This window comes from Accipiter gentilis, chromosome 31 (genome assembly GCF_929443795.1).
Source record: "Accipiter gentilis chromosome 31, bAccGen1.1, whole genome shotgun sequence".
In the NCBI taxonomy this organism is placed as follows: Eukaryota; Metazoa; Chordata; class Aves; order Accipitriformes; family Accipitridae; genus Astur; species Astur gentilis.
The window spans coordinates 10,475,903-10,490,835 of NC_064910.1; the positions used below are offsets into that span (position 1 = coordinate 10,475,903).

General features: G+C 43.7%; 1 protein-coding gene across 1 annotated transcript in view; it reads right to left on the bottom strand.

Moving 5' to 3' along the window:
* The window catches only part of OCA2 (OCA2 melanosomal transmembrane protein), a 209,917-nt gene that overhangs the window by 174,878 nt on the left and 20,106 nt on the right, over positions 1–14,933 (bottom strand). The window contains exon 2 of the mRNA XM_049834044.1: positions 7,619–7,908. Within this exon, the coding sequence (XP_049690001.1) occupies positions 7,619–7,887 (269 nt within the window). The 5' untranslated portion in view covers positions 7,888–7,908. The remainder of the gene's footprint in view (positions 1–7,618; positions 7,909–14,933) is intronic.

The following is a 14,933-nucleotide window of genomic DNA, read 5'->3' on the forward strand; positions in this document are numbered from 1 at the left end:
GGTGGGATTGATTTATTTTTTGAGGGATCATGGCCTTTCATGTTTTTATCTTGTTAACAGGTCTTATTTTTGTTTGGAATAGCGAACTGTAAGGGTAAGCAAGGAATGCCATTAACTTGGCTGCCTTGCTTTAAGGTTTGGGACTGACAGTTACATGCTCTTTTGCTAATTGCAGCTTTGAGTGGAGTTAGAATTTTTTATCATAACTGAGGACTGATTGCATCAGACTCTAGCTTACAACCACAGCATTAACTTGCTTTTATCTAATTCATTCCATAGCTCACTACACCCCACTCTCACTCTGTATTTCACACTATTTCAGCTTCACCCGGTGTCCCTCTGTAGCCTCATGCAAGGGTTTCCATTCATCCTTCTCACTATTCCTACTGTCTCTGTGTTTTATTGATATCTCTCCTCCCTGATGCTTCTCCTTCTACCTGCGTCTCAGAGTCCTCTCGCCTCCCTCTATGCTCGGCAGCAGCTCTCCAGCAGCCTGGGCAGAGGCTGAGGCAGTATTTTGCAGCAAATGCTCGGTATGAATGAAGCTCTCACCTCACTACCCTGACTCCTAGGAAAGGCAGTAGCCTGCAAACCCTTCCTCTCTTCCTCCTTCAGGACCTTATATTTTCAACAAAATAATAGTCACTGGAAGAGGAAGCAAGAGGAGGAGATAAACAAACCAACGCTGATTATCAAGAAATTTACTTAGAATACCTGAGTTACAGTTGCTGTTTCAATTGATGTTTCATTATTTATTTAGAGTGATAAATTGAAAGAGAAAAAAAAATAAAAAAAGAATGTCTTGGAGGCTGGTGGCCCATACACTTAAGAGTTAGGAGGTGTGTGTTTACTATCCCTCGGAGCAGAGTGGAGATCATACATCCACTTCCTACAGCACATTTACAGTAAGGGAGCCCCACTGGCATTACTTCTTTTACGACTGGACCTTGATACCAAGCTGCCCTTGTCCTGGGCTCTCTCCTCCTACACCCTGCAAAGTTCATGGGCTCCTGCCCTACCTCAGGCTCACTGAGGTGCAAGCCTTAAAGCCAAGTGGTCTAAACTTACTGTCAAACATCAGATTCCTCCCCATTACTCCCTTTCTCAACTATTTTTGGCTGCATGTTCAGGTTTTGCCTTGCTCTATCCCTCAACCTCAGGGCCTGAGCCCATGGAAAAGTCGCCATGTTATCATGCAGACCATTTGCTGCCCAACAACAGCACCACAGTGCCTGCCTATCCGCACATCCACCTGATGCAGTGATACATGTAAGGGCCATGGATTTCCAATGCTTCATTTTCCTTCTCCCCAGTCACTGTCAGCAAAGACTCAACTGTTCTTCTCCCCATAAAGCCTTTGCACACCCACGTGGCAGAAAACTGGGGACAAAACTGAATTCTTATTAATTAGTATAATTTGACCACCTGCTAGTGCAAAGTTCTGATTGCCGCCAATTTTTTAGTATGTCAGAGCTGCCACCTGAACACAGGCACATCAGCCAGGAACAAAGCACACAGAACAGTTTTTCAAAGAAAAAGCTTAATTGAGGGACACTGAGTGACTGAGGTTTTTGCTTCATCTTACATGGATAGCTAGTCCTCACAACAGCTATTTAGGTGCCATGCATGCCCTCTTGCTCAACTGTGACTGCCCCTGTGCAACACCAAAGTCTGGCTGTCTGCTTGGCTTAACCGTTCGACCTTATAATGTAAAAAAAATCATTGCTAACATTAAAAGCCTTCCCCCGTTTAAACAGAGGTTTACGTGAGGAAACAGCTGTCCAGCCCCAAAGAGGATTGAAGCTTGTATGCCACTGGCATCTTTCCACAATTGGCCTAAGAGGTCTAACGAAGACGAACCCCACATAACCATATCATTAACCATTAGGAAGAGAGCAGCTGCTTGCAAAATTCAACAGTTTTGTGGAATGTCACAGGGACTCAGTTGAAACATTTAATCTTTGGAGGTTGTTACACTGCAAATTTTTCACTGAGTGCTGAGTTCAGATTTTAGCCTGACAGCTGGAAAAAGTGTGAAGCAGTTAATTAGTACCCCCTAATTCTTTCAACAGAGCACTTACTTCGAAAAAAAAATTAATGGTGGTGGATTTTTGTTTACCCAAATGTCCTGTCAGAATCAAAAAGCATTTGAGTGGCTACATGGGAGTGCTATGGTTTTAGTCTGCTGATGACAGAACAGAAATCATAGTACATGACCAATCTGAGATATTGTAAATCATTATGAGAAAAAAGCACTGAGATGATGAATAGTACACAGCAACAGAGAAATTAAATAACTCTGAGCACGGGGAAATTTATCATGAGTGAGGTCAGTTTCTGTATGTTTCACTAACGGCAAAACCTAAGTTAAAAATCAGTCTTTTGCTGAACACACCCCTTGTACTCAAATGAAGCCAAACATTCTCCTTAAGTTATGCCATATGGCCACATTTCTGTCTTCCTTCCGTTACCACTCCAAGATGCTTTCTTCCAGGAAATGGGGAACAGAAAGTTAGAAGGGGGCAGCAGAACTTTCCAATAACTTACTTATTTGTCTATTGTGCATAATGTTGTCTTTCTGTTATAGTTCCTACCGTTCAAGCTAAAGGTTTGCTAGAGCTGTGTATTGCTTCTTTTGAGTTTTTCAGGTTTTGAATGGTATTTTGTGATGTAGTAGGGGCAACAGCAGGGAGCTGCAATCTGAGCTAAGAGAGTCAGCAGTCCCATGCCCCTACACAGTTTGCTCATGACAAGCTGTGTTGCGGCCACATGCCTCCATGTTAGCAACAAATGCTTGGGAGAGTATATTCAAAACCAAATGAAGCAAATTAAATCAATTAGTAAAGTCATTACTTTAAAACTTCTTTAATATTTGTTCTCCGCAGTGTCATAGCATAAATAGCATTTAAAGATTGTCACAGGGAATCAAAACTCAGAAACATTCACTACAGATAAGAAATGGAAAGAAAGACAAAAGTGTCACCATTCAGGCAGCAAGCAAGATCACCAGGAGCCACACGAGAATGATGAATGTGACGGTTTGCTGTGAAGTCATCTATCTGTCCTGGACTCTTCTCTACTCTTTGTGTGATTGACATGAAATATCAGAATCCTTCCTACACAAACATGCAATTATGATGTGAAAATGACTGCTTTCCCTGTTTCACTGTTGAACAGAAGATGATCCCATTTTATTCTAATAGCCAAAGATCAAAATAGTCTTAGGACACACAAAAAATGTGTTTTGAATGTTTTTAAGGGTTTTTTTGCTCAGTTTTTTTCCCCTGTCTGAAGAAGCTTTTAAATTGTCACATAAATTTTACTTATTTAGACAGTAACCATGTCTTCTTGACATGTAATTCTAAGTCTCATAAATGTCCTTTAAAAGTAGCAATACATCAACATAATTAAAAAATAAAAGTTGAGATTTATAATCCCTCACTGCTAAAGGCATAACTCCACTTTCATATTGACTTTTCACTGTACAATAGCTTATCGTCTCCCAGCTTCTCCAGCTAACAGGAAATACAATTGCAATCTTTCCATTGTATTGCTGCAAACTGAGAATTCAATAGGCATTTTTAACTCACTGACCTTCTCGTTGCAAACCAATCTCCTTACTGATCGTGGGACCACAGATTCAGGGCAAAAAAAGAGTTGGATTTGGTTGATTGTTTTTACTTTTTCTTAGGTAAGTGAGCATTACATAAGTGAAACTGAGGGACAGGGGAAATGCTGAAAGAAATAGTTTTGCTTGATGAAACACAAATTCAAGCAGATTCAAAAAAAAAAAAAAAAAAAAAAAGAGATTATTTTTTGTTATCCCAGAGATTAATCTTCTTAATGAAGCACAAAGATTAAAGAAAAAAATTTCCAAGGACTATCATATTAAATGACCAGCAAATTCCAGGGCCAAATTCATCCGAATATAACTTCAGTGGAATAACTCTAGAGTTTGCTTTCATCACCTTGCTTTCACAGTCTAATTTCTCATTAAAAGTTCATGACATAATGAATGCACATCTTTTTTTTCTAAGAAGATAATGTTATTATCTGACCACCTAAAGGAGGTACAACCAGCAATTACATCAAAGAAAGAAAGGCACCGAAAGGCACCAAGAGGCAATATGAAATGAATGCCACAGGGTCTTGTTACTTTATTACTCCCTTCTTCCACCACCTTCCACCACTTTTCTATTCCAATGAATGCCCTTCTTTTTTCAGTGACATAGTTTTAAATAGCAGCACAAAGTAATTGGTTACATGCAATTAATAATTACTATTCATCTCATTTCTGTAGATGGCCTTTGAGGCTCACTAACTCCTAAGCCTAAAACAGCTGACCTCACCCTTTTCCTGTGGATCGCAAAGGAGGATTTTGGAATTGATTGATATAAAGCCATGCCGTTAGGCTTCTCCCATGGAAGTAGCACTGACGATGATGAGACCAAGGCAAGCAAGGGGCCTTTTTTGTGGCCACGTCACATACGTGCAGAGACATGATGGAGGGAAGTAGCCTGTGCTTTTGGAGATGTCAGGGCTGACCTGAAGAGCATTGCACATGCTGCCACAGAGCAGTGTGAAATCTTACTGCAAGGTAAAGGGCTCAGGAAGGTGTCTTGGACTAATGTCTATCGACTACAAAAGCCACTTTCATGTAACTGTAATGAAAAAGAGCCTGGTCAATCCATTGTTTAAAGGCTGAGCAGAATGAGATAAGTGCAAAATCAAAAACCAGACTGCACTACCATTTTCCAGTACTTTAAAACCTGTATTTCTGATAGACCAAACTACACCACAGTTCAGTGTAAATGTACACCGAGGCCAGGTGCATTCCCATTGAACGCCACTGGAGCTCATTCATAGTCCACTTCAGAGAGGCATGCCTGCATTTCCCACAGCAAGCAGGACTGGAGGAAATAAGTCACTCACAAGAAGGCAGACAGGTTTATTTCAGGGCGAAGGATGCTCTGGAAAGACAAAGTCAGCGGAGTGACCGCTGTGGATGGTCCAGACCTCCTCACACAGAGCCCAGGGAGCCTAAGGCAATGCAGTAAAAGCTGGAGTCAGAAGGTACTATTCTTCAGTATGCAAAGTAAATGAGAAGGCATTTTGACAGGCAGGCAGCCCGAGACAATATGCACACTGACCACAAAATACCTGCAGGATTGTGCTGCAGACAAATGGAAACGTTCAGTCCAGAATAGGGTGGACATCTGTGTCCCCAGGAAAAGGGCCCCGCTTAACTCAAGAACATCTCCTTTAAGATAATTTTAGCAACCAAGATAAATCTCCTGTTCAGTTAAAAAGAGTCTTTGGAAAGTCTTGTTTCAGCGTACATTTGAACAATTTAAAGAACATGGGAATCTTATCCCTGAAAGATAATTCACCAATTTAAGTTAAGTAGATGCATTAAAACAAACCATACAGACATGCCAATTTAGTGAACCTCTTTATGGAAAAAAAAAAAAGAATTTGGTCTCTGTTTTATTAGTAGTTTTCTTTGCAAGCAAAAGAACAATTTACATTAAAAGCTAATTCTCATTCTAATGAAACTAATCAAACAACTCGTGAGCCTGCAAAGGTTTAGCCATGTTTTTATCTGCATTCTGTTGAGTAGTCCCAATGATTTAAGGGTAATTACTCATACTAGAGGGGTCACACAGATCACATCGGTATTTAAACCGCACCTAATGTATGTTGGCTAAAATACATACTAAGAAGAGCCAGATAAGATTTGTCTCCATGCAAAAAAAAAATAAAATCAATATTGGAGGAGCAAACGAGGTAAAGATCAACAAGGAGAAATTTCAAGAGATCCTTTCCTGAGCCCTAATATATTGCTATAGAAGATCAAATATACATTTGTCTGTAAGAGAGCATGGGGATGGCTCTTTAATTGTACATCTATTCCTAAATCATGCACCGTGACTACAGCTTACTCAACAGGAAATCAATGTTATCAAATGACCGGGAGCTACTGCCTATGCTTGCAGGAAGGCGGGCTCCTCCATGATTTAGTATTTTTCATCCCTGGCACCTGTGACCATCATTTCCAAATTGTGGCTCATAGGTTCACAGTAAGTTGTGTATCACTGGTACAAAAATTCATATCGCCCACTGGAAAATAACAGGAAGTAATTTAGCTAGAAGGGTGAGAGCTGGACCCTAACAACATAATCGTGGGTTTTTGCTCCTGTACGAAGATAGTTAACAAGACAGTAAATAGCAGTGGTAAACACACCTGTAGCAAGACATGTATGTGAATTTGCAAAAGAAAAACATTGTCTCCAGGTACTCCCAGTCCTTCCCTTCCCCTGCCTTCCTCCCATCCTCACATATGCATTGTGCTTACCGTGCTCTTTCAAAACATTAACTCACCCCCACCACATGCTGAAGAACTTTTACGAGATTTGATTCTGTCAGTAAAACTCTTAGTCAACACAGCAAATCCTCAAATACTCCAAAAATCATTTCTAAAGGATTTATATGGCTTTTGTGGTCAAGCTGTCAATTTGATTATTCTTTTAATATTTGGAAAGCATAGCTATAATGATTTCCAAATCTCACTCTGACTGAAATACTGTCAGATGCACATAAAACCTTGACTTGGTTTGCTGTAAACTTATAGGACACACTTACACTCCAGGTAAGTAAGGGGCACAGCAAAGCTCATCCAGCTAGCCTGGCTCCCCCTTGCCCAGATCAGAGAACTTACCAAAACGCCCCAAACCTCCTTTTCTCCCAGTATAAGCAGATTTCCTTCTAACAAACTGAGCTGCAGGGGCACAGGACAGCCCTCAGCCCTGCTCAGCAACACAGGGATGTGACCAGCATGCCCAGAATATGGGGAGCCCCCAGGACTGCACGTCCCACCTGAGAGGAACAGCTGTGGAGAACCACATGAAGAGGAGGGAGGGAAGGAGAGAGAGAAATAAAAAGAAAATTCTGTTCTTTGGATGAAAAGCCTAGCTGACTACAGGTAAGACCGGGGATTCTGCTCTGCCTTTTCCGGTTTAAAAAGCCACCTGCAATATTTTGGGGTCTATAAAATATTTCTGAACACTTCTAAGTAGAATTGCTGATGTTGTATCTGTTGCAACAGGAAAGACTAGCAACCCTGCCCACAAACCTGCACCTTTCCTGATGCAGGAGAGGATACCCAAGGAGCACACACACCTTACACACTTGATATGTGGTGTGTCAGCTGTCACAGTTGTGTTATTAGTGCCATTTTAATGTTCGCAGTCTCAGCCATAGTGATTCAGCTTATGCCTTTATGATGCATTTCTCTGAAAGAGGTGAGGGGTGGGACATGAAAACTGCTTTATCTCTGTGTGTTTTGTGACACCAAGTAGGGAAGAAAAGCCACGTGTCTGGTCTTGAAAACACAGTAAAATTGGCCCACGGGTGCACGTGAGATTAGTTCAGAAATCCAGTGATCCACACCCTCCCCCCCATGGCAATTAGGACTGTTCTGATGTCCCATTAAGCTTCCTGTTCTCTATGTGGGTGGGAGAAAAAATATTCATGTAATGAACATACGTATCTGCTCCTCAAGGAAATAAAAATTAATTTGGATTAGGAAAAAAAATATTCTGTTTGTCCTTATTCTTACCTTCCCTGCATGGGGACAGGACTGAAATCTTTCCCCAGAGCAATGCAGCCATCCTCCCCTATTGCTGGTTTTTCACACAGGGTCTGTGGCTCTCCGAGATTCGCTACCATGCCATGATACTCTTTTAATAGCTGCAGCTCATTGCAACTTCTGGTCACGGGTTTGGCTGCCACCTTTGGAGATAAACTGGTTTGATGTAAAGATGTCTGATTCAGCTCCATCTCTTGTTGTCTAGAAATTGTACTGTCATCTTTGTTATCCAAGTGCATCTGTCCCTGGGGGGTGTTCTCCTAAAGAAAGTGCAAACAAATATATTAGGACTAAATTGAATTGACTCAATGTTTGCTTCAGTATAAGCATGTTAAAAATGCCAAGCAGAAGATTTTTTGTGCACCTTTGGATATTTCTCTTGTTCGTTTATTTCCACCAGGAATAATTCCAGTGTTTTAAACATCTTTGCAACTTCAAAATTAGCCATTATAAGAAGCATTGAAATACATGAAGAGATGGGTCATCTTCTTTTTCCATGTCTACTATGATTTTCTCCCACAAATTTCCCAGCAACTTGCACTGGCCTATCCCACAGAATAAGCCAAAATCATCTCCACAGCAGAGGCACAGGAGCCACTGGTGTGGAACATCTTCCCAGCTTATAATAGCACTGCTTCACCACCATGACACCAATTTTCTCCGGCAGCCCCGCTGAAGCCACCGCTTTCCTCCCAGCCCTCGGGCTCCCTTGGAAAGCCCTGTCATGCTGCAGCTCTGCCACAGCTGATGGCCCCTCGTTAAGCAGAGCAGGTACTCAAGTTTTATGAAGACAACGTGCCATTTCAGCAGTTGCCAGAGGCATTTATGAAATGTGAATCAAACCTTGATGAAAATTAGGTTCTATTATATGATTATTAACGGTGATTATAATAAAACTTAGTGCATAATAGTCAAAAAGCTTTTATGCTCTTATCATTAAAATTCATCATGAAAAGTTATAAAAAACACTTCAGAATCCCACAAAGTGCACAAATCAGACACAAAGACTGAGTTAAAGATCAGCCTGTCTTAAATGCATGCTGTGGAGTTTAATCACGGGAATATTTCAGTGTAAAGTGCCAAAGCCACCGCAGAGGACAGCAACAGCTCGGAAAACAGGCCCGTCAGCCTCCGATATCCCTGCGGCAGGGGAGATCACACACCTGCTCCTCCCTGCAGAGATCTCAGCACAGGACATGCAGGTAGACCTGCAGAGCTATGGGCAAAAATAACACAGTAATAGAGAATAGGCTCTGCTTTGGTCCCAGTAGGAGAAATCACTAGAAACAGAAATAACAAAAAGCTAACGATGATTTTGAGCTCTCAGCTTTGACCTCTCATGGCCTTGCAGGCTAGAAGGAAATGGAGGGTCCTGAGGAAAAAGACTGGACATACAAGTCACCACAAATGCAGATCTTGGCTCCAAGCAAAGGCACGCTTGCTAGCCAAATCTAAATCAGAATTTCCCCAGGTGGCATTTCCTTCCCCAGTCCTGCATTTCTTTTTTTTTCTATTCCCAGTGCCCTTTGTTCTCATAACCTAATCTTCTTCACCTGTCCTTACAAGCAGATTGACAAACTTGACTCTTCCCATCATTACACAATAGCTGGAGTACTGCATCCAGTCCTGGTCCCCACAACTCAAAAAAGATGTAGACAGACTGGAAGGAGTCCAAAGGAGGGCCACAAAAGTAATCGAAGGGCAGAAGAATCTGCCCTATGAGAAAAGACTGAAGGAGTTAGGTCTTTTTTCCCTGGGGAAGAGAAGGCTCAGGGAGACCTCACTGCAGTATTCCAGTACTTAAAGGGTGGCGACAAAGAGAGCAGGCTCTCTCTTCACAAGGAGCCACATGGAGAAGACAAGGGGCAATGGGTACAAGTTGCACGAGGATAGGTTTCACCTCGATATAAGAAAGAAATTTTTTATAGTGAGAATCACTGGAACAACCTCCCCAGGGACGTGGTAGAGTCCCCATTGCTGGAGGTTTTCAAGACACGACTGGACAGAGTGCCAGATAATCTTATCTAGGCTCTCTTTCCCACAAAAGTTTGCCCCAGATCATCTTTCGAGGTCCCTTCCAACCTGAGCTGTTCTATGAGTCTATGATTAGCAGCCTGGAAAAAATCAACCTAAATAAGCCTTTGCTTACTTGTTCTTTCTTGGTTTTCTTGAAAGGAAGGAAAAAGAAAAGGAAGGTAGAGAGATTGTGGTGAATTACTGAAGGAAAGAAGGTGGCAGCTACTGGCTTCACAGGGCTCCCATTTTTAGGCATGGCTGGCATACATCAAAAAACACTGAAGAAACTTCAATTTTCAATGGATAATACCTCTCCCCTAGATATTTCCATAGAGGGACAGACCCTTTCATCACCCAGTGTAAGGAGCATAAGCATGGCTGATGTAACACCAAACACACTGTCATTGAGCTGGTCCAGGGATTCTCCACGGCCTCAAAAGCACTGAATTTTGGTGATCCAAGGCAAAAGCCTGAGTGAAAGTCCTGGAAAGCCAGGCTTGCCACTCCTGCACTGTGGGATCTGAGGCTGGAGGTGTTGGGAGGGCCAACACACATGACACAGGGCCCACCGCTGCCCCACCAACATCTTCTTGTCACCTCTGGTAGCCTGCTGCCCTACCAGGCAGCCAGGTTTGTCTGTTCTAAAATCCCAAACTGCCTTCCTTCCTAATAAATAACTTTGAAATGCATATTTCTGACTCCAAATGGAACAGATAATTGCTCTTGTCTTCAATCTCATTTTATATGTTTACATACTGGTTTTATTAAGACACTCTGTAAATCATAATTGAGATATCTGCCCATTTTCTCCGTTTTTCATGACATTTGGTTTGCCTGAATGCCTGCTGTGAAAATACACAGATTTTTAAATGATGTCAGGCTGTGGAAACATGAACAGCAAACCTACAGCAACTCAGGCTGTACTAGTTTTTAAAACATGAGAACCTGAATACAATCTCTAAAATTGATCCTGTCTCACCCCGAAAGTGGGAAAATTTTATTTTGAGGTGAGTAAGGGCTAAATTAGTCAGGCTTTCATATGTACACAACATTAGCATGAAAGACATTTATTTTCAGAATTAACATCAGTGAAAAAAATAAAAGGATGCCAAGGACAAGAAGCTTGAGAGAAAATATGATGCCTGGATACAAAACCATAAACCACATTATTGCACATACACAAAAGCTTTGCAAAAAAATAAAATAATACAGCATCATTTTGCCACAAGAGACAAGTTTGATTGTGATTACCTACGTAGCTAAAACATTGCTAAGGCAACTATCACCATGGTATCTAAGCTTCTAAGACATTGGTGCATTTACCATTCAAGAAATTCTCAAATGATCGCATTTCTCTGTAGTTACAGAACTTTTCTTCACTTTTATTCCTTTTTCTGATCTTGCAATGCCTCCATCAGGAATGGGACATAGGTGAGATGTTATCATGTGAAGGTGAGAAGAGATTTTAGCCAAGGGAAGTTCATTTTGGGTTCATGTCTCTGGAGCAATGTACCAGCAAGGGTTTTTTTAGCTGATTTTAGAATTTTAGAAATTGATCCAGCAACCACCCATCTGGAGTTTAACTATAAAAGGGCTAATACAGTATTTAAGCCATGTTTCTTATCCCTTTTCATCCCTTTCATCCCAATACAAGCAGTTGAACATCCACTTTTAAAGTACTAGTACAGAATTCTTTTGTGTTCAACTTTTCAGGTGCTAATAAGATCAACAGGGTACGTTATTTTATTTAAGACGCTTTGCGTAGCCTGCTTTTTGGTTGCAAAACAAAATGCTGGAGGCAAATGATGTAGCTGGTAATACATCATCATTTACAACTTTATTCTCCTGGGTATCAATAAGCACAGCATAACATTTTTGCAATCAAAAATGAAGCAGAATTTAATCTCAGGGGCCATGAGACTATGAAATATCACAACTGCTCCAGGTAATGCCCAGAAATAACACATTTCCTGTCTTGCGCATCTTATTATCCATCAAAGCCTTTCTCCCACCAAGACTGGAAAAAAAACATTACCTCTGCACTGTCGCCTTCCCATTATCAGGCAGAAAACAAAATTCTAAAAAATAACTAGCTGAAGAGGGAGGGTGAGGTGCTGCTGAGGGGAGTGTGGCCGCATGCCTACCTTACCCAGAGGAAGGAGAACATGGCTCTTGAAGCAACACTCACGCTCAGCCCCCAGAGCTTGCGTCTGCCTGGGAGCCTCTCTCCCAAGGAAATTTCAAGCCAAATCTCACCTGCCTGGGAAGTGTCTTTATAGCATCTGAGACTAAATACACCTGTGTCCTGCTCCGACTGCTCTGTCAGTGTGCCCCTGCGCCAGGAGCACTGCAGAGGCCACACATACGAGCTGCTGCGAGGAACCTCCTGCAGCCTCACACTGGCAGAGTATGCCAAGGCAGATGTGCCACCGAGGCACCTTCCTATATCTGCATCTCCCTCCATATACACACCTCCCAACAGCTTCCCCACAAGTGAGACGGGTGATGTCGTACTAGCCTCCCGTGGCAAAGACACCTTAAAATGGTCTCGGCAGCAGGGAGGAGAGTCATTATTCTTAGCCTGTGGCCCAGAGAAACAAAGCAGGGCTTCAGCACTGCATCTCAGAAATCCTCCCATCGCAGGCTTGTCCTCGCATGGCCATTGCCACACGTATCCCTGACCTGCCATCCCACGGACAGTGGGGAACTTCCCAGGACTAGTATATGAAAACTCAGCTGAAAACCTATCCCTAGAGCTGCAGTCTAAAACCAAGACAACACACACACTCCCACACTACCACTGCCAAAACACTTATTTATGTTTATTTATTTTGAGTAAAGGAATGCTGTCATGTACAAGCAAGAATTCTTAGTATTTGTTAATTGTTGTGTTTTCTCTTATAAATAGAAAGTGTTTCTAGTTGTAGGAAAGACGTAAGACTGGTTTGGGCATACAGGATGTAACAAGTCACTTGGACATCCAGGATTTCACAGCATGTTCCAGTGCAGCTGTTTTCCACAAAACCCCTGCCTATCCTGCATAGAGGATCCCCATTATCCCATAGGGTGGTGTTAGGGATTGCACAGAATACCGCGGCGCAGAGCAGCCCTCCCTTGCATGACCAAGTGGGAAGACAACAGAGCATGGTGTGCAGAGTGGGGCTGCAGGGCAGGCCACAGCACATTGTCACTACTGACCCTTCCGTGGTTTTGGGGTCACTTTCTCTTGCCATCCATCAGTGGCAAGAGGAATAATGTGGCTAAACCTTTATCATTATGCACCAACCATACAAATAAGACCGCCTGAGGCTCTTGTCTAAGATAATTAAGACTCACTACTTACATTCCCCATGAATTCTTGGCCCAGGGCTGAAGGGAGGGCTATGTGGCAGGGTGGTGGGCTATAAGAAGCTTTGTCTCCATTGGTCTGCCCAAGAAGAAATTGTTCCCATGAGAGCTGTTCCCAGGTGGTGGCTCCCAGACACAACAAACCATTAAAGCCCAGATACCTTATATTCTCTCTCATGAGGTTGTAAAGTGTTTAAAATACCACAATTACAAACTGGCAGAACTTCGTAGCTTCCAGCACGTTGCTGCATTTCCTTAGTCAAGAGGAGGGTGTCTGCCTGACAGCGATGTGCTTTCCTAATCCGTGTACTGCATGGCCAGATCTGCTGGAGGTGGGGCAGCATAGAGCTGTTTACCCTGGCCTCACATTTTATGTTGCCAATCTGGGATGGGCACTCATGTATCCAGGAAAGTGAGGAAGGGCTCCAGCTACAGCACCTGGCAGGAATTTAGCAGAAGCACCTAAACCTCAGGGCAAGATGGTCTCTGCTGCGCCTTTGGTGGCTTCCTGTAGCTGGGATGCAGCCCGTGCTGAAGCACAGCTCTTACGGACTTCCCAGCTCAGCAAGAGCTCTGACACCTTGCTGTTCAGACCCTGCTGCTTAGACCTTCCTGCCCTGATCCTGCTGCTCAGACTTTACAGGTGTGTTAAGGCAGCAGCCCCCAGTGCTCACACAAGTCCTTCACTTTGTTAGTGCCTAGGCTGCTTGTCTTCCCCCCTGCTCACAGAGCTGATGAGGGTCCAGCACCACAGCTTCACCTGAGGACTCTGAGCTTAAAAGGACACAGGAAAAACCTTGCTGTGCTCAGAGTCAACGCCTGGCCTCTGCAAACGGTGAAGTCCCCAGTCTCTTCTAGGCTCAGCTGATGGTGCTGCAATCCAGCAGCTGCTGAGCCCGGAGACATGGCCTTGCCTCCTGGGAACTGGTGGTGTTCACAGGACAGCCGCAGAGCTCGGGGAGGAAAGGGAGTGGAGGCCTGGCAGGACAGAGGTCCCTCCGTGCAGTGAGATGGTGGCTGGGCTAGAAAGTCCTTGGTGGGGAAAGGAATGGGCAAATTGGGCTGGAGAGTCAGAATGGGTAAGTGGGGCATCTGCACCAGGGGAGTGGTGAGGGAAGCTGGGTAAGTGGGGCATCTGGGAGGGATGCTGGGAGGAGTTTGGGCACGGCTGGTGACAGGGTGCGTGGAGGAAGTTCAGGGGATCGCCATGATGCTGCTGCTGATGGTCATCATGGAGAGGGCTGCCCAGGGGACAAGCTTATTGTACAGATGTGATTCAAACAGCTTAAGAGGGGAGACCATTTGCAGGCCACGAGACAAAAGAAATGTGGAGAAGCCACTTGCAGGCCAGCAGACAAAAGAAAAAAAAAAAAACGAAAACACAAACCTTTGTGTTATTTTCCTTTTTAAAGTGCAGCCCCACAGCCAGTTGCATCACTGCAACTCTCCGGGCAGCAAATCACAGCACTGGAGCAAAAGCAAGGAGTCCAGGTGGGACCTCCTTGCAGAAAGAAGAAATATCGTCTAACTGCATCCCAAGAAAGCACAAAACCGTCAGGCTGCACTAAGCAAAGCTGCTGAGAAGTGAGTATGGCAAGTAAACATGACAGAGCAGATGCAAGAGAGAGAAAACAGTGTCGACACAATGTGGCGATGCTTTTTAAAACCATCCTGCCAGCAAAACATGGAAGGAAGAGCCTGTCTTTCCTGGGTCCTCTCCCTGCCCGCACCCCGCAGCCATCCCGCATAGGCGGGCACAGGCTGACCCCTGCTGGCAGCCTCACCGCCGGCCACTAACGGCGTTTTCCCGGGAAAAAAACCCCAAACCAACCCGCTTAGAGAGTCCCATTCTTAAAGCCGGGTGTCAGAGGAGAGTCCGCCAGCCCGGGAGCAAGCGCCTACAGTGTGCGGTACCGGGGGG